The sequence below is a fragment of the Amblyomma mixtum genome, chromosome 3 (assembly GCF_055824585.1).
Source record: "Amblyomma mixtum isolate Tamu chromosome 3, ASM5582458v1, whole genome shotgun sequence".
NCBI lineage: Eukaryota > Metazoa > Arthropoda > Arachnida > Ixodida > Ixodidae > Amblyomma > Amblyomma mixtum.
In genome coordinates this window covers 172,833,880-172,860,605 of record NC_143014.1, presented here as the reverse complement: position 1 = coordinate 172,860,605, position 26,726 = coordinate 172,833,880, and the positions used below count along the sequence as shown (strand labels likewise).

At 43.9% G+C, this 26,726-nt stretch overlaps 1 protein-coding gene across 2 annotated transcripts in view; it reads right to left on the bottom strand.

Annotated features, from left to right (window-relative positions):
- Positions 1-26,726, bottom strand: part of LOC149352731 (pyruvate dehydrogenase phosphatase regulatory subunit, mitochondrial) — a 78,308-nt gene that overhangs the window by 31,890 nt on the left and 19,692 nt on the right. For both annotated transcript variants that reach the window (XM_089581947.1, XM_089581948.1), the window contains 5 exons: positions 21,944-22,068; positions 11,930-12,044; positions 9,110-9,259; positions 5,787-5,911; positions 1,724-1,916 (listed from right to left, as the gene is read on the bottom strand). In XM_089581947.1, the coding sequence (XP_089438073.1) occupies positions 1,724-1,916; positions 5,787-5,911; positions 9,110-9,259; positions 11,930-12,044; positions 21,944-22,068 (708 nt within the window). The remainder of the gene's footprint in view (positions 1-1,723; positions 1,917-5,786; positions 5,912-9,109; positions 9,260-11,929; positions 12,045-21,943; positions 22,069-26,726) is intronic.

Here is a 26,726-nt window from a genome sequence, read left to right as displayed (position 1 = left end):
TTATTTCAAGTCATGAAATTAACTGATACCATTACTGCTTAAAGGGGCCCAGAAACACAATTTTAGTTAACTGTTTTGCCTGCTGATTGCATACAGTGAGTTATAATGGTGCTATTAGCGTCGGTAATACCGCGTACATTCCATTTTTTAATATTTTAATGTCCTCCCAAAAACAACTTCATGGCTCTGATGGTGTCGCCACAAAGTGGCGGGTTTTTAGCAGCGGATATGACATCACCTGGCGCGAGCTTGATGATCGTACAAACAGTAAATATACTTCAAATTGCGTGAATAAATAGAGACACATTTTGTCACCTGTCTGCGTTTTATATTAGATCAACAAAAACAACTTGTTTGTCTTAGATAAAAGCCCTGCAAAGCAAGTAAAATAAAAATACACCACCAGGGGCGCTCTGGCATGGAAACGACGCTGCTAGTCTCAGCAAGAACGAGTTACAGCGAGCAGGCAACCATAGAGTACAAACTTCCGCGACGTGCTCTAGCTGGCTGTTTTGATTGGTTGCGCCAGGTGCCGTCATTGGGAGAGCGAAATAGGAGTGGGAAGCCCCGCCAAAATCGAGTTGAGGGCAGCGTTTTGTTTGCTTGTATTCTGAAATTTCTTCACTGAATAACTCCCGTTCCTGTGCATCGATTCCTGTAATTCTTTCTAAGTCAGCATCTGTGTGACATAAACATCCCACCTGAAGTATAGCCGGTATCCCCCCAAGCAGTGTTTCGCAGCCCCTTTAAAGCAAGCACAGTGAACACACGAAAGGAAACATACTCCTGTAACAGCAGCTGCCAAGAGCAATGAGTAAGCACACAATGCTGTGACACAGCCAAAACTGTTCCCAGCTCTGCCACAACCACTGCCACTAGCACGGCCTTTCACAAGTGCTGCAGTGATAGCAGATTACTAACAGAGCTAGCTCAAAAGCACTGAGCAGACATCACTGTTTTTGTGAGCACCAGTGCAGCTAATGCCTACGAGCTGCAGCCAGCACTGCTATGGTGCACGGCAGTACATTTCAGCAATGCTCTGTTTTTTTATATATAATTTTTGCAGCCGGAACGTATGTAAACAACCCAACACTGTAAAGGCAATCAATGCAAGGTATTTTCGATTTGTATGAACCAATGACAAGAAATTAAACCTAATGCCTACCAACAAAGTAAAAAAACTATTTTTAATGAAAACTATATATACTGCTACACACATTATTGAACAAGTGACGTAACTAGAAAGCTAGAAGCTATGTCTTCAGGAAAACGTGAACGATACAGTAAATGAAACAAAAGCTATTGTAGCGTCCTCCTTTGGCTGCACCCAAGGGCGTCCGCAGAACTTTTTCCAGGGGGGTGCACCCGATGTCTGGGGGTGGGGGAGGCGGTAGGTTTGTAGTTGTTTTCTACTAGGGCATAAATAATATCCGTAATTCCAAGGGGGGGCAACCGCCCCCCCTTGCCCCCCCTTCCGGACGCCCATGGCTGCACCTAGAGCACGGCCAAACCATACCCGCGCAAGAAAGAAAATAAAGACAGCGCGGGGCTGTGGCACGTGAAGCCACGGCAAGCAGTGCTATTTTAGCTGAGATCTGAGTCAGCTGCTCGTTCCTTCGCTCCTTAGGCATAAGCTTACACTATCATTCCTCCACTATTCAAGTAATATTCCAGTAATTTATAAAACAAGGCTCTAAAATAGCACAATTAAATCACTACATACCTGGTGCCTCAGTCATGCGATCTCGAAGAAAATGAGCATTGTTATGAATCCCAATAAACCTTCGAATGTCAATATCCCAGAGGTCAAGCTTTGGTTCTCCTTTTGCAATCCATTCTGCTGTAACTTCTCCCAAGCCACCAGCAGCCTCGATACCAACCGACTTCATTCCAGATGCAACGAAATAGTTCTTGGCCTAAAAGCATACATATACAGTGTCCACAACCAGTGCTCATAAAATTACCACAGCCAACATTATTGCAGCATATGCTTATGCAGTAGCCAGTGTGTTATCTCCACATCTATAGAAGTCTCTTTCTCCTTTACTGTTGGTCTGTTCGCCCTTAAATTCCTTGTGCAGACCACATCTTCCTATTGGGACATAAAAGTCATAAGTATTTACTTGATTTATGCAGTCGGAAATGGTCAGCGAAATTGGTTCCTGGAAAAGCAAGCTTACCTAGCTAAGAGGGTTGTTATTGCCACCCCCCAGAAACACTGAGTGCCACATAGTAGCTTTTGTTGGTTGCATTAAAAAACTTTTTTTTCTCTCCATGCAACTGGCTCAGCTTGCTCTTCTGATAGTAGGTCTCACTGACAAATTTTTTCCACCCTTAATGCATGAATCAGAAGGGTACCTTTGCCGATTGCTACCATGTGAGGCACACTTCAATCTCTGAGCAAAATCTGACAGTGAACAAACCAGCACCATACAGGCCTGTTTGATAGCTGTCGAGATAAATACCGTATTTTCCGGATCATAGTTTGCGGACTATACATGTTGAATATTTGAAATTTTGCGTGGTGCGGACTATACATGGTTGAATTTTTTAACATAGTTTGTCAGAGCCAAAGAAGCCTAGCGTGACTGTCACAATGGAAAAAAAAGTGGCCCAACGGCTCCTGCGAGAATTTACTGAGTACGTTGTCCCACAACAGGTTGTTGTGAATGGCTTTCTGAAAGTCAGCCTAAAAATTACTGCATAAGAGGTGTCGCATTCTGAAGATGACAAAGACGCAGATGACCATTTGTCGAATCCGAGGTGCTTGACTTGTTTTATTCCGACAGCCCTGGAGAAAGTCACTTTAATGGGTTTTAGTAATTACTTCAATGCAATGTATTAAATGGGAATGTTTTAATGCTTGATAATAAAAATTTTTCTTGCCAACTGTATACCGCTTGCGGACAATATAAAAAGTTCTTTGCAGCTGAAATTTGTCCCTAGGGACTATACACTGGGTGCGGACTATAGTCAGGAAAATACGGTATGCAGGTCACTGCACACAGTGTTTTTCAGTTAACATGCGCCAAGCCTAACAACAGCTAGTGCATGCTATTTCAATGGCACCAATGTAGTAGCACTAACAATTCTCTTGAGCAAGCCAATGATTTTTTTGTAGTGTACCTAACAGGCTAATTAGCTGATGCTAATTAACTAAGCTTTAAAATATTTTACCACAGGACCACTAATTCCAATATGTAGATAAACATCCCATCATGTTGCATCTATCAAAGCACCTATCTTTCATGCATCTAATTTTCATGCATCTGAAGGAAACCACTTGCACACAGCAAGCTTAGAGCCCTCCAACACAATTTTTCGATAAAACCTGTTTACACACATGCCGAACAGATGGGTGAGCAAGCTTTAAAACCACAAAAACAGCATAGAAATAGTATTGCTATTTTTAGTAGTGAGAAAAAGTAATTAAGCACTGCTATAATCATGACATAATTTGGCAAAGTAGATGAAAAGACAATGTTTTGCCGGTGGGATCTGGACACACTACCGCTGTACAGACAGCATGAAGGGGCCCATGATAATTTCTGAGGCAGCGTTAAATTTTTTAATTTGCTAGCAAATGTAGATAGTGGGAAGAAAGAGGAGAATGGAAAGCAGATAGTAATACATTCTGGGCAAAATGGTCCACAATAAACGTCAGATTTGTCATAGTCATCAAAGTCCGGTCATTTGCTATCTGTTCAGTCTGCACAAGTGCCTAATAATGAGAGATTTCTTTTGAAATGAGCACTTTCTTCTTAGCATGAAAAAAATTAGGCTCATGAAAGCTACTTTGATGGAAACAAAACAATAGGGTAGCTACAGACACCCTTCCAAACTTTAGCACTGGACGCTTCACAAAAATACTGAAAAAGTTGGCTAATCTAGCTTTGTTAAAAGGGCAGTCTAGTGATTCTTATCAACGACATTTGTTTTGCGACAGGTGAAAGCTCCTTGCCCAAATAAACGTACACCCAGCTGTGAGGCTGAGACACATAGCAGAAGAACTTAAACTGCGATTTTTCTACATGAGTATGTCACTTTCCAATGACAATCAGCATCTGAAAACCGTGAAAAGTGCAGATTTTATTAAAACTATAGTTGAAGGTATTAAGGTGGTTTCAGAAAACTTTCAATAAAGTAGGACTGCTGATATCTACTGCTGATGCAAATATTTCTTGTTGGTGGCCGCGTCACTGTAACAAACTGGCAATCTGCTAATCCAAAACACTTCAATTTTTAAGATGATGAAAAAACGGTTAAGGGGGACGAGGGTCTTAAAACTAACTTTTTTATTTATGGCTGGAATCTCATGAAATTTTGCAAACATGTGTATTTTTCTCTTCTGATTCCAAATATCTAATCATAATTGAGCTGGTGGTCTTAGATCTTACAAAGTCTAGAATGTAATTAGGTAATTTCTTACGCAGCTTTAATGAACTTTCTCATTGCATTTTGTTGCTTTTATTTACATGAATTGATCGTTAGAGAGTTCCCGTACCCGGTGACATTCTTTGTTTTTCTCTAAAGGCATGTCATCCTGATAAACTACGTCGAGAGTAAAAGGTTGCAGTATTTTACACTGCAACTTGTTAAGCTAATTGTAAATTGCTATTTATATGTGGCCTAAACAAAAAAAAGTAAGAATGTCATCGGGTATGGGAATTTGCTGGCTATCAATTCATGTAATTAAAAGCAACAAAATGCAATGAGAAAGTCCATTAAAGCTGCTTAACAAATTACCTAATTACACTCTAGGATCTAAGATAACTTTTGATCTAAGACCACCAGCTCAATTACAACTACATTTTTGAAATCAGAAGAGAAAAACACATCTGTGTGCAAAATTTCATCAGATTCAAGCCACAATAAAAAGGTCACTTTTAAGACCCTCATCCCCCCCTTAAACAATGTAAGAAACAGACAATAGCTGCAAAAGGAAACAACATGACGTCTGGAGTATCCTCCAACAATAAAAACCCTCTGTATGGCATTTAGTCCTATTCATACAACGTGGTATATCCACTCTATGTGACGTAGACTGTACACATGGGGAGCTGCAAATTTCGAACACAGTGTGGCGCTGCAGCCAGATCTAGCCAGATTTTTTTACCAATTCAAATTATAAAAATTCCTGCCAAAACTGTGAGTTCTGCCCTTGTTATTGCCATCACAGGGAAAGATCAAGAATATTCCAATACTTTTATACTCGTCTCTGATAACAGACTGTTCCTTTAATTACCAAATCAAGAACATTGCAACAAGTACCCAGGCTTTCTCAAGAACAACGTAAGCAATACAGCATTATTTCTGCATGAACTGGATGTTTAATTAATTACTGAATTGACACCCAAGCAGAGTTGAAAAGACAATCAGAATTCCCCTGGCCATGCACATACTGAGACAGAGTGTGTTGAGTAAACTGCATCCACACAGTACACCTATGAAACATGACAAAGCAGCAGCAGATATTATGGTTACAAGCAAGCCCGATGCCACATTATGCTGCAACATGCAATATCATATGGAGTTCATGAACTCACTACATGTGTGTTTAACAAACCTTAGAAAAAGGTATGCACTCTCAAATACCTTTCTTTTTTTTTTTTCCAGCCTGAAATACGTTTATTCAAATCATAGTAACTGTACAACACATTAGTATATATAGTCTGCAAGGTGTTTTCACTGACACACACACACACAAAAAAAAAAAAACACAAACCCTATCAGGAACATGTTTACGACTTGGCTTCATACTGTGGCATACAGGTTTACTGACTCACCTCTGGAGCTTCTCCAATGATCCAACGACAGTCAGGTGTGAAACTTTCAGGGCAATTGTAAAGTCTGTCCACTTCTATATTTCCCAGGTTTGGAAACCGGAAAAGCATTTCCTTCAAGAGGATATCTTCCATACAAAAAAAAAATATATATATTTTGAGCTATTTGCACCGTAATTTTGCACACTGTAATGACCGCTCACATATTTGTGCGGCAAATTGCTCATGGTCAGGGAGTGCCAAAGTCCCACAAAAATTCTCAAGAAAACATGGTCACACTTTACTTAGTGGTACTATACTTTATGAATTAAAATTTCTAGAATAATCTCCCTGACTTAGTTGCATTTTTTTCTAATACACACTTCATCAATTTAGTTTTATGGACTATATCTACTCATTTCCATAGCATGTGAACATAAATCATCCAACTTATGCACTTATGATACATATGCTACATTTTGTATGAGCACTAGGATTTGAACACTATACGGTTTCACTAAAACGCATGCTTTTCTTTTCTTTTATGTGATGGCTTGGGAACCCTGTGATCAGCTTTCACTGGTCGAACGGGCCCAAGCTGCCGCGACTGGACCAAGAGTCCTGGACTAGGGACTTTAGCCATGAAGACTCCCAAGACGCTATGAGCAATGTATAAACGTTTTGTCTCCCTCTCTGTGATGGCTTTCTGTATTGGTACAAGTGGCATTCATGAGGGACAGCATATGGAGGCTAAAGCATTAGTGGTGGAAGGCATTGCTGGCTGAAGGGGCTACTATATAACAAAATGACATGCTTCTGGAAAAGAAGTTCCAGTCTTCTTTCAAATCCATTACTTATTAAGAAAGTTAAAGCCCTGAAGGCACTTGCTGCATATCCCTTGTATTTTTTTAATGCACAGCAGGGAAAAGGGGAGCTAAAATATTTTAAGTATCTGAATAACTTTATTTCTACTACTTTCCTAGCTTTGTGAACAGGATAGGGGGCACTCATACTCTTAATATTACAACTTCCGGCTATAGAGATGCAAGCAACATCAGAAAACACTGAAATACGGTCAGGAGCTGATCAAGAAATGAGAGATACCTTTGTTTTCAATTCTTGAACTATTTTTGCTATTATAATGTGTGGTTAATTTTGGCTGACAGTTTCATAGTACCTGTAGTCTATGTTTACTCGACACCACCAAACTTTCACAGCCACTTCAAAACAAATGCACACAGGAGAAAAAATCTGACTTTCAGTCACAAAAATTCAAAACCTTTTATTCTACCACCAGCCCATCTAAGCGTAAACTGCTTATAATGTAAACTTCAGACATCAATACTTTTTCTGTACGCAGATCTATGAGGCTAGACTATGGGAGAGAGAGCCAGATGGCACCGCACGTTGGCGACGAGTAGAGTTACTGTATAGGCTCCCAGTTCTACTCATTTGTTTTCCCTGTGCCACTCACACCTCCACTGGCCAAACGCAATCACCTGGTTGAAAAAGCGTCCGTTCATTGCAGCAAAGCCAACTCCTCCGCATCTTTTAGCTATAGACTGCTGCTGACAGTCCAATGGTACACCTACTCTTCTCGTGCTCTGCAGCATTTCATTTTGACTGAGTGCACAAGTTCACTGAAAACAATGTTTTCTTATAAAAAACACGCAACTTAATGAAGCTAACTGGTAAGAAGAAAATGCTCGTGACTTGTGGCGTTTACAACAAACAGCGTCACCCATTCATATGGCGAGTATTTCGTTCGTAACCCAATGAGATACGTCTTGGTGCAGCCAACGCATCACCAGCAAGCTGTGTCATTCCTTGCAACAATATTTTTGCTAGAATAAAGGAGGTACGGCACCAAAAAAAAGAAACAAGTGGATTGAGCCTACAGTCGCTCTCACTGCTGCACCAAGCATGCCTCCTGCATGCACGAGTTGCAGCTTTCCCTCATAACTTGGATGCTTTGGAGAGCGATATGGCAGACCAACGCGCAACTCTGGGAACCTATACAGTTACTCTAGCGAGGTGGGCACACGCCTGCTGCATCGGGACCAATCAGCAGTTGCGCACTGACAAAATTTAACCAAAATTTAACCGCTTGATCTTCGAAGGATTTGGGCATTTCTTCTGGTCCTGTGAAGTTCGAATTAGTGAGGTTTTACTACCCATCATATTATCTTTAGTACAGTCATGCATCAATTCATGGATTTCATACTTTGTTACACATTTTATGTGACCCCATTACAGGTTGCACCTGCTAAACTGTCTAATCAAGCATTATACATTTCTGTGCACGTCACGTTATTTTTGTACGGTGTTGAGTCAGTCTAGTATTGTTTAATTCAGTTGCACAGACCACATACTATTGCAAGTAAGCCGACACAGTGACTTAGTGGTTATGGTGCTTGGCTGCTGACTCAAAAGACACAGGTTGCAAAAAACACAAATGCACAAATGAAAAAAAAAAAAACACAAAAACACAAATGAAAAACACAAATGTGACCCAGCCACAGCGGCCGTATTTCGATGCAGGTGAAATGCTAGAGGCCCGTGTGCTGTGCGATGTCAGTGCACGTTAAAGAACCCCAGGTGGTCGAAATCAACAAGAGCCCTCCACTACGGCGTCCTTCATAGCCTGAGTTGCTTCGGGATGTTAAACCCCATAAACCTATTTAAAAAAAAAAAAACGCTTGCCTATATTTCCCTTCATGAAATTTTTTTTCATACTGAACAGATATTCGATTCAATATTCAATTCGATATTCGAAGACATTTTTTCTTATTCGTATTTGAAAATTTAAATATTCGCACACCCCTATATATCAGTTTCAGTAAATTATCAGCCTGACTACAATCTGCACCAACACAGTGGTGCAGAACACAATGTAAACTGCCTATACACAATGTTCTTACAGGCAAACCTGTAAACAGGTGTATGCTATTATGGCCTTATTCTAAAGAGTACGCTTGTACGCTTATACACTCACTCAATTCAGTATTAATTCGGTATTAATAATACTCAATATTAATACTCAATTCAGTATTAAGAAAAAAATCAGGACTAAAAAGCACATAAGCCTACCTAGTGCCCTGGTATATCCACACATACACATCTATGCTAAGTTCCACCATAAGGTGCATCCTTCATAGCCCGAGTCGCTTTGGGACGTTAAGCCCCATAAAACCAAAACCACCATAATGTAAGACAACACCTATGAACCTCCTGAAACTACAAATATAAAAAAGAGAAGTATGAAGCATGCAAATTATAGTTGGCAGGGATTGTTATGTGAATGCAATAAAAACAGTACAAAAGTACTAAGAGAGTGAAGAACTTACAGAACTGGTCCCAGTCTTCAGGAAGTGTTCCCAGTTCTCTAGATGGAAGGATGCTAAGGTCAGCAGGCTTACTTTTAGGCTCAAAGCCACCAGCAAGGTAGGCTCCTTCATGTGCCCTCAAGTAGAAGTGGCCATCACAGTCATGGATCACTGCGTGAGATTCCAATGCAAGGAGCCCTCATAAGCCTGAACTCAGCAGCACGTCTTTTGTCATGCGCAAATACTCTCTCGCATAGGCCACCCGAAACCAGCAATTTGCCTAGCGGGTGTAATGTGAAAGTTGCAGCAAGCAAATTTAGCTCATAGTTTTTCGACTTTTTCTTCCCATTTTGAATGCATGAAAAGGTTTGTGCCAGCATCAGCACTTTGTGCCAAATTTATTGTGATTTACCTTTTCTGAATAATTCGGTCAATCTTCAGTACAGCCATTGCAAGTATGAACAAAAAATAAGTTTCAGAAAAATAAATAACTAGGTTAGATGTTCAAGGATGTGCCTGTGCTCGCCAAAACACCTAGATAAATTTGTCATAATCTACATTTCCTTCTGAAATTAGGACTACAGCAAGCTATAAGCATCGCTAGCTACAAGTGTTACAATTACCTGCACACTCTAACCTCTGTCTTTCATAAAAAGACACCATCCTCTTTCTCTCAGTTTTCCTAGCTTCAAGCACAAGCTCCTCAGACTGATCCACTAGTGGTAGAGGCACAGCAAACTCTCTTGAGGTGAGGCATGAAAGACAACTCTCACACAGACAAACTAAAGCACTGCCATTTAACTGTGGTAGATTACATTTTTACTGCAGCCTTTTCAAACTATTCTGCGTACAAAGTCCTAATTTCAAAAATTTCAGCAGTGCAGTTCACTGGTAAAGTATTTGAATACTAATATTTCAAAGTAGCACCAAGTGACACAGTTGCATTTCATAGTAACTAGCACATTTCTGAGAAGTGGACTGACCATAATCCAGTAGAACAACATCTATTGCTGCCAATTCCTTCACTTTGCATGCTCTTCTTAAAGTATAGAAAATTAGTTATCCTGAAAGAAGTGACAACACAGTTTTTATAAAACATGTCTCATTAAAAAAAGGCAGTTACAGGGAAAAAGCTGTACTTTTTACATTGGAAAGCAATAATGCAATTTGACAGGTACAAATATAGCACATCATCAAAAAACATGACTTTCTTCAGAAATTACTGAAGACGGTAAAGTGAGCCTCAAAAGTTATGCTGAGCTTTCAAGATGAGGTGTGTTAGATACAAATTAGTCTAATGTCACTTCAGTATTTTTGCACATCAAAACATTAGGCAAATATGAGGAAGTAACATGCCAAAATTAAAGTAATTTTAATGCACTGTTCATTTAACATTCAGACTATAACTTCTACATTATGCAAGCTGATGCATGTACAGTCGTGAGTAGCCTTGTCTAGAGCGCTCGGGCGGTGCACTTCCTTGCAAACAAATCCAGATTTTGTGGCAGCCTCTAGGGTCCAGCTGCAACGCCTGCACGGAAGTAGCGCCAGATAGCCTCGTAAACAAAGCAGGCACGAAAACTTTGCCCTGTAATGAGGGGCTGCTCTCTAATTTCGGTTTTTGTTACCAAGTGCGCACTGCTCAAGCGCTCTAGACAAGGCTGCTCACCACTGTACAGTGAAAAACTAACTTCACAAATTTGTTACTGCCCCTGTAATTTGGGAAACTGACATGTCATGATATCGCAGCACCAAGCACTCAGTCCATTTTGTGCAACTAGCAATTTTGAAGGTTTGCTCAAAGGGCTGTGCTCTTGAAACTGTACAAATAGTTGTTGTTTCATACACAGAGACAAAGACATTGTTGGAAACAGAGATCTATTTGGCAATTTCTTAAGCGCACTGATAGAGAATAGACAAACTCCAGCAATGAAAGCCTGTACTAAGAGGCCAACATAAGCAATATTCACAAAAGCAGTTTAAAACAGGCAGTACAGCCTTTGTACTCACCATATCTCCAAACAGATCAACATACAAAAATAAGTTAGTTGACTATGCTATGTATAAAATTTCTGGCATCATCTAAGGATGTTCTCAGCAATGTCCTCCCAAAAAATATGATATTTTTACCACCTTTGTCTGCAAAGTGAGTATCGTGTCCCACTGTCCAAAAACAGAGCAAATGACTGATACTGGCCTATCACAAATGTACATAGGTGATAAACGCTAAATGATGAAATGTAGTATAGCCAAAATGCAAGAACAAACAACTAAGGTTATTAATTTAATTAATGCCATCAAGCAAAATTTCATTTGTCTTAAAAGCAACAATAAAAAAATACTGCAAGAGGCTGCCCTTTCAAAACCCTCATTTTTTTCACAAACACTCATTTATGACTCACAGAATGGATCACACAAAAAGCTAGTGCAACCGAAAGCAGTTTAAAGAACAGTGCCTTCGTGACCTGCCGTTAAAGAAAAAGACGATCATGATAATAGCTGAGAATGTGTAGCATGGTATTTTTTTTTTCTGAAAGTTTACCACTGCATAGTATAAAAAGATCACAAAGGAGTCGCTAGCAATGCAAGAGTTATGCACTGGCCAGTCAGTTCCTTCACTTGATGTATTGACAAGATATTAGCAATAATTGATGTACACATCACTATATTAACAACAGCAACAACTTTGCACTATTATGCTCTAACAACTATATAATTTAAGATGGCAGTGTGTAGATATTGAGAAGCACTGAGATTATAGTATTCTGGGCTCCACAAGACCCACCTGACTTGTTTGTAATCAACCATCACTGAAAATATGTGTAGCTGCATGACACTCACCAGGCATGACAGGGTTGATGCCTTCCACAGGCAATGTGTGGAGAAAATGGTGTCCACATGGATGCAGAGGAACCTTTACTTCAGGTGTGCTCATTTTGCCAACATGCCGCCCAAACTACAACAAAACACAAAAACATGCAACAATGCCTAGCTATTCATTTTTCCTCCTCAAGCAATACAATAAATAAGCAGTGATTAGAAGAGAACCTTGATTAAGTGTGCCTCATTCATGCAGCGGTTCAAATCTTGTGACAAATACCTAAGTGCAGGCCCAGTGAACCTTTCATAGAGGTAACGGATTAAAAGTGTGTATTACATGAAAAGAGGTTGTTATACACTCCCCGCCCTGTACGACAACCGGTACTATCATCATCATAATCATCATCATTATCAGCCTGACCATGCCCACTGCAGGCCAAAGGCCTCTCCCATGTCTCTCCGATTAACCCTGTCGTTTGCCAGCTGTGCCCACCGTGTCCCCGCAAACTTCTTAATCTCATCCACCCAACTAACTTTCTGCCACCCCTGCCACGCTTGCCTTCTCTTGGAATCCACTCTGTTACCCTTAAGGACCAGCGGTTATCTTGCCTTCGCATTACATGCCCTGCCCAAGCCCATTTCTTCCTCTTGATTTCGACAAGAGACTGGTAGAGCTCTTTACTGGCAAATGTCATGCCACTCAAATTATTCCAAATCAAAATCAAGGAGCAGACATGTGCATAACAAGGTCATCGGGTGCATGGCTGGCTGCAATGATTTTTTGGCTGATGGTATGGATTGGTGCCCAACTTGTGAGGCCCACAGCCAGAAAATAAGGTAGCTCTCATCTGGCCAGCTTTTTCTGCTTTGCTGCCAAAGGCACTGTACAAATCACCCATATCTTCATTAGGCATGCGCAAAGATAATTTCGAATATTTGGATGAACAGTAATGTATGCGATATTCGATTCGATCCAAATGAGTGGTAACCAAAATCTCAAAGTATTCGTCTAGAGCGAATAATGTTCCTGGAACTCTTGCTTTATGTGGTTTTGGTTCAGCATACCTCCTCCGAGATGGCAGCATAGCGTGTGCGCTGCCAAAGCTCTGACTCCACTCCGCGGGCCTGCGCTCTCGTGCATATGCCAGAGCCATCTGCGCATGCACGTGGACACAGCTATACTCCGTTTCATACATAGCTGTCAACGCTGCCAAAGGTACGAAAGTAGTCCGCTGCAAAAAAACAAGCAAAATGTATCCGTCCGCCTCGCGTCGTGGCTGAGTGGTACGAAGCGCGCGCCTGTGTGTTCATTTTACAAATGGCCTAGGTTCGACTCCCGGCTAGGGTGGTTTTTTATTATTATTTTTTTATTTTTCTTAAAAGATTCATTAGGTAGAAACTCGAAACTGTCAAACTCTAACACCTACTTTGAAAAACACAGCGCTGTTTACTTGTCTCCAAGGGAAAAGGCAGTGTAGTGTACGGCATACATACGATGTAACTTGAGTCGGATGGCGTTGACTGCAAAGTTGTCATATTTAACACTGCGAGAGCTAGATATGGTCTCCTTGCTAGGTCGTTTTTGCGGTGATCTTATTCCAGTAGCGAGACCTTCCTTTTTGAACCTCGCAACTGTCCGAGGGCTCACCCCAGTCATCTCGCCCACAGTTTCGAGAACTTCACGCACATTCTTCTCCGGGAAGCGCTTCCTTACGCTAGAGTAAACGTTGACAATAACCTGCTTGGAGTCTTTAGAAATTTTCGGAGACTTCAGCTTGGAGAACAGGCGAGCAGGAGATGTTTTTGAAGCCGCAGTGGGCGAAGAAAACAAGCGAGTAGGCGATAGCGGTGCCATTTTCGCATACTCGGAAACCGAAAGACGAAAGCAGACGACATCGCCGGCCGGCCTAGCTGCGAAAACCTGTTACAGGAGGAGCCGAAAAAAACCCAGAAAACTATGCACTGTGTTTTGAAGAACATTAAAGAAAAAGCAATCTTTTTGCAAAATAAAACACCGTTATCATTATACTGCAATATCAACCAACATTTGCTTTAATTTTGAGTTCATTACTCTTTTCACTTTCGACGCACTACATTACGATGCGGACGAGGAGCGCGAACAGGCGCCGTAGCCTTGGCTGCGTTGACAGCTATGTATGAAACGGAGTATAGATGCGAGCAAGCGGAAGTGCGGCACCCAGATCTGTACCTGCCAGGAGTCTGCAGCTATGGTGCACACACACCGTAACCAGCACAGAGCGTGCATCAATAGAGAGATTTACTATAGCTCAATCCACTTCCATGGGCGCCGCCAGTGTGCACGCGCTGACTGGTCCCAATGGGGCAGGCGTGCAAACAGCTGGCTGGCGCCTGGCGCCTTGGGGCATCCTCAAGGCGATCTGTACATGTTCAGTGACTCCCTGCAGAAGCGGATCACGACAGCAGCTGTGGATTGCGCTATGATAAATCTCTCTAATCAGAGGACATGCAGTGTCCTGACTTCCATGGATCTTCGCATGAAATTCGAGAATCAAGTGCGATGGCGCAAGCACTGAGGGAAGCTAGCATCAGGCACATGAAATGGGTGCCCCTTTTTGACACCTGACTCAGGGTGACGCTGGGCATTGGGCGCGCGGTGTGTACGCCTAGCAGATGTTAATGGAGTCATCGCTTAAAAGCCATTGCTGCGCAATGACCCAATCGCAATTAAGACCAGCAGTTGGGGGTCTCATAGACAGGTCTCACATCCCACAAATACGTCAGCTCAGCATGTAAATCGACTCCCCATCATCCGATGGCAATTTTTGCAGGACGTCAACACAGTTTCAATGAGCGTGGCAAAGCTACAATGCATCATGTAAGGACTTTGAGTGCTAAAAAAATACATGATTTTGAAAATGCCTGTTCTGCAGTTAACCTTATTTTGTATGCCAGAAGTATTCAAAATTATTCGTTAACTGTGATAATGTGATAATGGTTAACTGCAATAATGTTTTTGTTATCCCTGATACAAAAGTCTGGCACATAAAAATGAGTTAAGCCTTTGTGGGGTACTGCTGCATAGTTAATTCTGGTACAGATTACTAGCACATAGCAATGAGTTAAGCCGTTGTGAGGCATTGCTGCATAGTACTAGTATAATGGCAAAACCTCCATGTCGCAGCCGTTCTAGATGGAGTCTGAACAGAATGATGAGTTGCCAGCATGGTCAGACCATGTGTCACAAGACGTATTCATCAAGTTGGAGAACCTGTATTTCTGGTATGCGGTCCAAATTTCAATCTACATGCATCCCGTGCTTAACACACAATGATGTCAGTGCATGTACAGTCTTTGTAGAAAGGTATACAGCCCAAGGGGTCTGCTTCTGAGCCCTGCAGCACGACTCCTCTCCCTAACCTCACGAAGACAGGAGGAACTTAAGTCTCCAACCCTCCCAAGCTTAGGGCTGTCAAATGTGCTAAAGAGCCCTGCTACAAGGCTTGGAAGTAAACCCCTTGGGCTGTATATTTTTGACAAAGACTGTACCTTGTCAGCATCAAAACGCCTCCTACCAGCGTATTTTCAGAACAAATGCTAAAAAGATGAAGACAGGAGTGCACTTATTATGTGACAGGAAAAAAATTACACATTTTGATAGCCAGGATAGCGAATTCATTAATTCATTAATTTTACATGAATGCATCCATCATGTGAGTTTTATGGGTTTATGGGGATTTTAACGTCCCAAAGCGACTCAGGCTATGAGGGACGCCGCAGTAAAGGGCTCCGGAAATTTCGACCACCTGGGGTTATTTAACGTGCACTGACATCGCACAATACACGGTCCTCTAGAATTTCGCCTCCATTGAAATCTCACTGCTGCGGCCGGGATCAAACCTGCGTCTTTCAGGTCAGCAGCCGAGCACCAGATCCAACATGTGAGTAAATACAGTATTAGTTTTCTGGGTATATACAATGCATGGATTACATGACAGTTTTGCGCAGTCCCCTAAAGATCGTATAGTCAGTATTCTGCTGCAATCATGTCCTTAAGGTGGCGGTTCCACTGCCGCCATCTTGCGAGTAGTTCATATTCTGCCACCAGGCTACGACACTGATCCATCACTGAGAAAGTGTCTACCCGTCTTGCCCCCAGCGAACCGAGACTGGTTTTGGTTGAGATGTTGAGATACGTGTCCGGTCCTTTCTTGACCCGTGCACCTGTGCTGCGTGAGGGTTCTTTTGTTGCTGCGCCTGCCTTCAGAGGATTACAAACGAACCATGGCAAGCCCGGCTGCTAGTCCTCGTCGTGCGTGGGGGGAGGTGTTGGCTGGGGTGGTTCCGCATGCTTCTTTCTCTGCCTGTCCCTTGCCAAAGCCAAAGAGAGTGGGGCGAGCCGGGGCAAAGAGGGTACCGTCTTTGTCCTAACGGCGTCAGAGGTGAGGTGATCCTTGTTCGGGATAAGGATGCCAGCACGGGAACAGAGGACCGTTTCCTTCTCTCTCTTGTTTAGCCTTGGCTAAATAGCCGCAGAAAGCTGTACCGTCGATGTTACTATCTGGAGGGCCTCCTTTGAGGGAATGTGCCGTTTCGTTCTTGAGTTTTACGCGACTACAGACTTTCCTGTTTTCAATTTCGTGACATATATTAGTGGGAGCAAAGAAAAAGAAAAAAATAATGCTGCCCAGCCCGCATCGCAAAAGGCACAACGTCGACACAGTGGAAACTTGGGAGAGTTAGTGATAACTGTCGACATAATTGCACAGAGCAAATTAGTAAGTAAGCGAAAAGAGGAAGCGGACGCCAAAAATAAGGAAGGTGTGAAATAAAGAAAATTAATTATGTTTATGTCCCATGTATATATTTCTAGCGTTTTTTTTTTCAATGAACCTTATAGTTGAAATCGGTGCCTTTCTTGTGTCCTTCCTTCTGCCCTCGTCTTTTGCGCGTTCAATCACTTCGTCACTGTTGATGCATAGTAATATTAGTAGTAGTCGGAACACTCCTGGTCTAGAGTGTAACCTGCTAACTATAGCGCTGAAAAAAAAATTATTTTTTATCAAATGATATTGCATCTATGATAAGAAAACTATAACAAAGACAGCTATACAATTTAGTCAACGCTCAGCGTATGCCTGTCCAACCTTATAAACTATGGTTGGTAAAGAAAAAGGCAGAGAGAAGTGGGCAATTGTCAATTTCTGTTTACCCTTGAGATGAATCGACATTGCGCAAGAGACGTGAAATTGCTATTGAGAGGGTTAGCACCGCAAGTGTCGGAATGTGTTTACCTCAGAAGCAAATATTCGTCGTACATGCGGCGGCACCTTGCAACCAATTCCGATCAACTTCGACGGAATTTTGCCAAGGCTCACAAAAATGCAGTATACAGATGCATACCATTCACGAGGCGGACTCGAGACTTTTTTATAGACATTGTACGAAGAAGAACGGAGGGGGGGAAGGGGGGGGGGGCGAGGTGTGCAGGAATGCTGCCAAAAAAAAGGGGTTGGCTACAAAGCGATAGTTCTGTAGGCACTTAGGGCGACCCCCTCCCCTCTCTCGTTTGGACCCTCAACTGCGTGCTCTTATTCATTTTAGACGTACGTCTTTCTTGTATCCAGTTTGCATCATTAGGTTGCTTATTCCCTCCAGAATTTTCCATCGCGTGTTGAAATGTTTATCTTTCTAACCTTGCGTCGATTTGCCTCGATGTGGTTGGGTCAAAGATTGAAAAAGTGCGCCCGCGTATGTGTGTGTGTATGCGTGCGTGTGCACGCGCGCGTACCTGGAAACTGTAGGAACAGCTGATATTTTCACACCGTCTATTGTCAGGAAACTATAGCCTCGTTTACATGAACCCGACTTCGGCGGGTCGAGCCAGGAGATCGAGTTGAGCAAGGTCAGCCCAACTTGACGGCATGTTTACATGAACTCGATTTTAGCGAGTCGCGACCGGTTCAACAGCAGCGGCACCAAGCGTCGAACGGCGCAGCGGGAAAGGGCAGTGGCAGCCAGGAAGATTGCGGCATGCACGGCTGCCTCGCAGGCGCTACGGCGCAAGCGAATAACAGGTTCGCATTTATCACCCCTCCTTCCACTAACCCTACTCAGACCGGTTTACGTGCTGTCTGCTGTTGGGGTCGAGTGAGTCAACCCACCCCCTGCAGCGGAGTTGACTGGACTCGCTCCCTCGACTCCCGGATCCGACTCGTTTACATGAACCCAGTAACCGGTTTTCAGCTCAAATCCTCCACTCAACCCGTCATGTAAACACCGCTTATAACGTGCTTGTAATCATTTTCCGAGAATTCCTTTTCCTGCGGCGCTAGTGTACCCCGCCTGCAGGAGGGGCGCGCAGCAAGGGGAGGGGGCGGTCCTTTGTGCCAGTTCCCGAAAAGGGGACTTCTCAGCACTATAGTCGGTTACAACAAAAGAACGAAGCGGCACACGCAACTCAGACGGAGCTCTCCAGCCAATCACGTCGATTTGTGTGGCTGTGCATGCAGCCAAGTCTGCGAAAGAGAACGAAGGAGTCGGCGCTTTGTCCCCGTGTCGCCGACGGTGGATGTCCTTTGTTCGGGATAAGGCTAAAAGAATAATAACGCAAAAAGAAAGGAAGAGATTTTGCTGCCCCGGCATCCGCCATCGTCTCTAGGAGCACCTGAGCAGGAGCAGGGGAAAAGACAGGGAGAAAGGCGAAGGTACTAGTAGGTGTGGTGCCCCCGTTAATTGTCTCAGCTGCACTGGCCACTAAAGGGGGAGGGGGGGGGGGGGGGAGAGGGCTGGGCTGCTCACCTTTCGCATAGATCCGCGCGAGAGCGTCTTTTTCGCAAAAGCGCTCAATGCTACAGGTGGGGTCATATTCGGCAACAGACGGTCGTGGCAGCTTCAGTCTCCACTGCTGTCGCGGCGCACCTGTGGTGACCCAGCAGAAAACTGTTCGGTCGACGCGCTTGGCTGGGCGGTCTCCTTTGATGGGCATGTGCTGCTTCGTTCTTGAGTTGTACCCGACTTATATGCCACATGGATTCATTTCAGCGGTGGAACATGGCGCCCTCTGAACCACGGCATTCGTTTGAAAGAAGTGCGAGTCTAGTTCAGGAAAACTGCACCTGCTCCATGGTTAGTGCTGAAATAGTGCAGCTGCAGCCGCCATGGAAGCAGATGATGGTTTGCGGGTTGTGATAAACGGCGGAGACTCAATTAACTTTCACTCGTCGACAAGCTAGAACGCTGCTCGAGTTCTTCAAAGAAACGGATCGAGGCTGGTTCATATGTCAACATGTTATTGTGATGTGCGGTTTGCACATTTCTTCATGAGATACGAGAGGTTGGCTGCCGCTGATGTAGGCTGTAAACAGCTGGCTCCAATTCATTGGCATCGCAAAGGCTAGCGACGACCAGGCCTGCACTCGACCATCCGTTTTGGAAGCAGACAGTGCCAAACTGCGCTAAAAGTGCCGGAACTAGCGGTACACACCCGCCGCACCGCCGCTGCCGCAGAACTTTGCCGAACTGGTGCATTGAGTGCAGGCGAATCGAGCGCTCTCCAACTTCCCCTCCACAGCGCTAGCCGGAACAACGAACAACCGGCAGCACGAAGCGAAAGCCTGTCTCTTCCCTTTCCTGTCGCTTTAGCAATGCCAAAGCTGTCCTCGAAAAATAATACGACGCCCAGAATGCGTTTCGGAGCGTCAGGTGAAAAAAAATGGCAGTGGCTTAGCTCTGCTATGCCTGGATATACGTAGCGTCAAGTGATCCGGTGTTTCGGCCGCACGTTTCGCATTGGCTGCTCGACGGCAAACTGCCAGGCGACAACCTCGGGATCGGAAGAATTTACATTTTCCAGTCTTCTGCGCCGTTTGGCAGCGGCTCGACTCTCCTTAGCTTACCAGAGCTTACATGTTGAGCGCGACCGTCATTTCTCCGCGCACCCTCCTCGCTCATGCGCAGTAGCGCGCGGCGCAACTGTCGTAAACACGAGGTCACGCGTCGGAGTGGAGCGCACGCCGGCGGCGCCGACAGCGAGGAGCTCGCACCGGCGGACCTGCGCCTCTCGTGACGTCACGCGGTTCTCGCGCTGCGCATAACAGGCGGCGCACACTCGCGCAAAACTCGGCTCTGACCCGCGTAGTGTGGCTTTACTAGCTTTACGCTACAAAACAATCCAGCAAAGCAATATGGCGGAAATCTGCTTGGAAGTTCGACACACACTACATTGGGCAAAATCGAGGGAAACGTGCGAACATTGTAGAGGTATCGTTCCCTCTCGTGAACACCTCCTGATTGTAAATGTTTAGCAGCGCCACACTCGTTATTTTTTTGAACTGTGATTATTTAGTACACGTGCATGTGTGTAGATGGCGCTACTTACTAAATTTATCTACATTTATCGCATGTCGCTGCGTTATTGCTATTATTGTTTGTATTCTGCGGACTTTGTTCTTGGCAATTGTTACAAGTTGATTAAAGGAATGAGAGACCGACATTTTAAGAGCATATTTGCCAGAAAAAAAGAAGCCGCGGAACGTTTCAAGAGCTTGTGTCCTTCATGAGGAGATCAAAAAAGGTCGCTAAAATCAACTAGACATTGCGCATTCCCCAAAAGCCGTAGAGTAAAGGCGATGCTTAGCCGCGTAGAGCGAAGTATTAAGTTTCTTCACGCAAAATCTCAAAACTGCCACGTGCTGGTTACCTGAACAATTTTGCATTCCGTTTTTAACTATTTCGAAAAAACGCTAATTTTGATCAGGAATAACTTTTAAACTAAACAAGGCAGACGGATGAAATTTTCAGAATGGAAGGGCGATTAGACGATCTCAAACTGTACAAAAAGGCGCCGCAATGCAATGCATATCCCAAAAGTTATTGGAGATTACATTGTTCTGTTTTCTATGCTTTTCAAACATGTGTGGCTAATAAACTAATCTATACACGTACTTCTAAATGCTTAAATATGTTGATTAGCATCCGATCTCAAAGTATCTCGAAAGATATTTCTCTAGGTGCAAGAGGTTTTTCACAATTTTGCATTTCCTGAGACAAGTTGAGCTCAACTGCCAGTTTTCATCTTTGCGTTTTCTTTTACAGTTGAAACAAATTTGCAGCTACCGTTAAACAAAATGCATCTTTTGAAAGCAGAGAAAAGTAGCTTTTCGGAGATATCTGAACCATATTTATGAAGCGAACGAGCGAGGTAAAGTCGACGTAGAAATATCACCAAAAATGGTTCCCGCTCACCGTCAGAGTGGGACCGCCACCTTAAGGTTCAGAAAGAAAGAGAAACCATGGGTTTAAAAAAGGCGATAACAAAATAAAAAAAAAAGAACTAAATCAAGTTTTCTTTCCTTTTTTCTTCCTAATTCGTCAACAGAGGCTAATTTAGGTAACAGAATATGCAGGCTGCAAACTTCTCAAGAAGTCGAAGATGTTTTTACTCAGACGAACAAATGAAGGTCTTCAAGAAATTACGATAAGCTTATGACACTGCATGACGTGTACGTCACCAGCATCTCTTGGTGTCACAGCACAGCCATCAGACAAACATTCGTGATGCAAGTAGTACAAATTAGTGTTGAGAATGGTGTTGCAATGCACCAAGAACATCCACAGTTGATCGCCATGCGACTGTGGTGTTGCTGTGTGCCTTGGCCGATTCCCATATAATCATCATATAATTAATCGTGAGCATAAGTTGTGGTTTCCTATGAGGCTGCTTAGCATGCCCTCAGCCAGTTCACAGGTGATGCCATTCACTGCACGATGGATCTCTGTGATTACCACGCATTGAAACACACTAATTAATGCAATTAACATCACACAATCATTTTGATGATGATGATGATAAGACAGCAACATGCAATGTATAGAAATGACAGTCCACCAGTAGCATGAAGAGTGGCAGCAGCACCACCAGCTGTCAACTGTGAAACGACATTCTGTCACTGGTGAAAGCACAAACGATGGCAAGGGTGCAAGAGGTGAGGGCATGAGAGAGGGAAGCATCACCACACCAGTTGCCGTACAAGCTGTCACTGCAAAGCCACTTACATAACCAGCTGAGTTGACAAAATATTCACAACGAATGGTTCCCCAGTTCGTTTCTACGTCATGCACATTGTGTTGGCTACGTGAAGTGACCTTTTCAACCGAGCACCCTTCCATGATCTTGATGCCTGCAACAAAGTGTACAAGTGAAATTAATTGTCAACAAGAGTTGCAATGCAACAAACATATATTCCCAACATCCAGCTACCCACCATGGTGGCTCAGCGGTTATGGTGTTCAGCTGCCGAGCCCTAGGTAGCGGGATCAAATCCCCAACCACAGCAGCCATATTATGAAGAAGACAAAAAGAAAAAAATGCCTCTTCACTGTGCAATTTCAGTGCACATTAAAGAGCCTCAGAGGTGTCAAAGTCAATAAAGACCCCTCCACTATAGCATCTACCACATGTAGCTCCAGGACATTAAACCCCACATACAGCACATCACCGAGCTGTTGTAGTATTTAAGCAAATAGCTATTGTAAAACACACAATGGTGTAAGCATGACTTAATCAGTACAGTGGGCCTCAATTATTCCCATGTGCAGTGTAGTCTGCCATCATGTATAAGCAAAAGCTTCCATCATCGCAAATAACCTTTATTTTTGGTATCAGCAGTCAGCAAAGAGCACAGTCTCACATATTGGCACTCATATTAGAAACTGCCAATGCATGCCAAATTATTATTTCTGGTGACACATCTGCCTTTCATTCTTACTAGTGCTACTCTTCACGATGGACATGACTGGCAGCATCTACGGCAGCAAAAAAGGTGACAATAAAGTAAAACGAAAGCCAACATATAATGACAAACATTTTGCTAGCGTTTGTTGTCATTAGGCTTTGGGGTTCAGGAACAACCTCTCTCAAAATTGCAGTGATAAATTACTCTTTGAACTCTGCAACTCTTAAGTTTAGAAGTGAAGTATTATCACTTAATAACCTGACAAAAAATGTCATGTCTACTACAGAGTTCATTACAATCACACAGAGTTTTTGCTTCACACTGCACCACAATGTTTCTCCAGCCACTGGCTCAGCACAGACAAAAAGTCCATTTGCTTGTGCAGTTCCCTGCATCCCAAAATTTGATTGGTTGGTTTATTGGTTGGTTTATTGGGGTTTAATGTCCCGAAGCAACTCAGGCTATGAGGGACGCCGTAGTGAAGGGCTCCGGAAATTTTGACCACCTGGGGTTCTTTAACGTGCACTGACATCGCATAGCATACGGGCCTCTAGAATTTCACCTCCATCGAAATTCGGCCGCCGCGGCCGGGATCGAACCCGCGTCTTTCAGGTCAGCAGCCAAGCGCCGTAACCACTAAGCCACCGCAACGGGGCCCAAAAATTTGAGAGAAACTCTATATAGGCCAGGCGCTGTGTTCAAGAAACCCAAAATTTGAGTTTCTTGAACACAGCGCCTGGCCTATATAGAGTTTATGACTCGAAACTACCTTTTCAAGTTTGTGCAGTGAAAGACATGCAAGCAAAACTGTCCATCCAGTGCACAATCATGCGTCTGCCATAGAGTTACTGCACACGAGACCAAGGCGGGCATCAGAGCTCCACTTAACAAGCCCATATTTCATCTTATTCCTAATTTTGCTTCACAAACATTTTCTAAAAGCTTAAAACTATAAATTGCACAGTAAGCTCCCACAACAAAGTTAGCATGTCATTGCAATGTTCCAGCACGGATGAAAAAAAAATGGAGGTGGGAGGGGTGCACGCAATAAATTGGGTAGACATTAAACCCAGCTTTGGAATCCTTGCCTTAGACATATTTAATCATATATAACAGGTCAATGAATATAATGCGAGACAAGAGTTTGATACCTCACAAAAACGAAAAAAAAATATTACAATTATAATGCAATCTCAACCTGTTCAAGTCAACAACAATCGACAGCTCAGAAGAAATGGAGCTGACAGACAAAAATATGGAAGCTACAGATGCATAGATATCATCTGAGAGGCAACCTTTCAGAAATGTGCCCATCATCATCGAGCGCAGCAACGCCTCAACACATTAACATACACACGTCTCCCATGCAGCAGTGGCCGCCATCAGTGCTGTACTACTGCTGCTTTGTGTTTCGCACTCCTCAGTCCTGTGCCTGTTCACCCTTCTTTCCTTTCTCCCTCAATTCTTTCAGTGCCTTTACTTTCTCAACAGTCTGCACTGGGTTCTTTCCTCATTTGTAGAAACCCTATTTTTTTGCCTGTGCATGCAGCACATCCCCAAGGCCATCGAAAAGTTGGCTTCCCCTAGCAGCCAGCAAATCTGGTGACGAAGCTCACTGTAGCTATCCTGAGCAGCAGCAAGAAAAAAAAAATCACTTTATACTCTTACCATGGTTCCAAACAAAGTGAGACGCAATTTAAAACAGAGGAACTAAAGAAAAAAACTCGAGTTATTTTTATGTATATATGGTAAGCATTAAGCTTGACATTGCAGTAGTCGACAAGCACTTGCCATTAGATCATGACCGACACAGGCACCAAATACGTCACCTTGAAGTTGTTTGCAAAGCAGCACTGTGTAGAATGCATTTTGCAGCCTTGCAAACAAGAGCAAGGACAAAGGTATGAAGAAATGGACAGAATAAGGCACGGCCTTCAAATGAAGGCCGTGCCTTATAACCACTTATAACAGCTGCAGTTATAACGAACGCTCGCTTATTACGAGCGAGGATGTTGTTACCGTCAAAATGTGTGCTAGGGCAATGGCATAGTGTTTCAGGTACAATGAACACCTATGGCTGCAAGAACGAAGGCCTCTCTAAACTCACACCTGCAGTTGAAAAGCGCCGCTTCTTCTAGGAATGGAGAGCAATGACCATCTCCTAGCCTCTGTGTCACACCCGCCCCAATTCCTATGGAAATAACGCGGCGACCCAAAATGCAAAAACAATAAAAATAAATAATAAATGAGAAATACGGGACATATGGAATGCAGAAAAGACTTTTTACTAGATGCAGCCATCAAAAAATTTGGCAGAGGCTTAGCTTGGTTAAGCCCGGTAAGTTGCGAAAGCAATAGCCCTGGCTGCGCCTGGTTTGCCTGGTGGTGTGTCTTGGTAGTGCTCTTAGTAAAGCTTATTTATGAAAGTTTTGCCCATTTGTTTTACATGGCATTATACTCACCACACGAGGGCCCCCACGTGCCGGGAGATTTATGCGTGCCTCGGTCGCCATAACGAGCGGCTGACGCTAACGGATGATTGTCTAGAAGCTTCCTTCTTCTTTCACTCCCACTTCCTCCCTTCCTGTACGGTGCGGTTCGGGGGTCCACCGAGATGACAGAGAATTTCCTTTCCTCAAAAAGCGTTGCGTTCAAAGGGCAAGGTATCGCTCCAAACGGGTGGTGGCGTTCTTCCCTTCCTGTGGTTCGGGTGTCCACCGAGATGACAGAGAATTACTGCGCCATGCCTTGCCCTTTGAACGCACCGCTTTTTGAGGAAAGAAAATGGTGCAGTAATTCTCTGTCATCTCGGTGGACACCCGAACAGACCGCTAAGCGCGCCGCACGTGGCAGGAGCGGCAATGCAAGAGCGGGGGCTAGTTGGTGCTTCATACTGATCAATCTGATCAACGCGCTTCGTCCGTTTGTGTTTTCGTGTGTATGTGCCTTTTAGCGCGAATTGATCAGTAAGGAGCGGGAGTTAGGGCGCGCTTGGTAGCTGCGGCCTCGCTACGCGATGGCGCAAGTTGGAGCCCCACTCTTGCAGCTGTGACGTCAGACCGCTAAGCGCGCCGCGCGTGGCAGGAGCAGGAGTTAGGCTGCGCTTGGTAGCTACCGGCCTCGCTACGCGACGGGCTGAAAGTGCAAGCAGTATTGCTTTCGCAATAAAACTCATGCCTTGAAAGCTGACGCCTAGCACTGGTGCAGTAAGCTTCGCGTCCGCAGTTGTCTGTACATGAGCTTTAATGGCAGAAACCGATGATCACTATCTGTCATCAGGAAGACTCGCAAGGTGCAGTGCTTTGGAAGCTACCTTCTCGTACGCTACATGCACAGCAAAAAGGCCTGAATGATGTGTGACTTTTATTCAATAAGTGAGACACTAGACATAACTTTAGAGGTGGCCCGGGGATGACACGCAACATGTTTGCCAAATGGCTTCTTGAGTTCGACTGCGGTATGGCGAAAAAAAGAATAGGAAGGCCCTTCTCGTGCTTGACAACCATGCGGCGCACCACTTGCTGCCTTCCCTCACTGTGGTGACCACACTCTTGTGCCATCGTATGTGACGAGTATCACTAGTCACTTGACATGGGCATAATTCATGTGCTCAAGGTGTCCTGTGGGCAGCGCGTCACCAGCGCATACAGATAGCAATTGACCGACCAGATGCCACAACGTCCCAGTTTGAATTTCTCTGCTCTCCGGCGTAGAATGATATGGCCCTGTGGATGAAATTGACTGCAGAGTACATCAAGAACTGCTTCCGTAAGGCAGTGTTTAGAGACCCATGAACTATAGAGGATGGTGTTGAACACCATGTTATTGCACGCATATGCATATGCGGCAACGCATCGTCAATGCACAGCTCGCCCCACCTGGTACCACCTGGGATGACTTCGTTGGTGCTGATGACGACGCCAACATCGGAAAGCCATCAATTAATGAAAATAATAGTACGTGAAGTATGAGAACTCCCGCAATACCAAGAACCTGATGAGGCCGATGACGAGGGGGCTGACTCACCTGCATGCTACCTTCAGCACTTCCACTGCGATTTAGTTACATCGCGTCCATAAGCCAGCTTGTTGATAGCAAGGGTA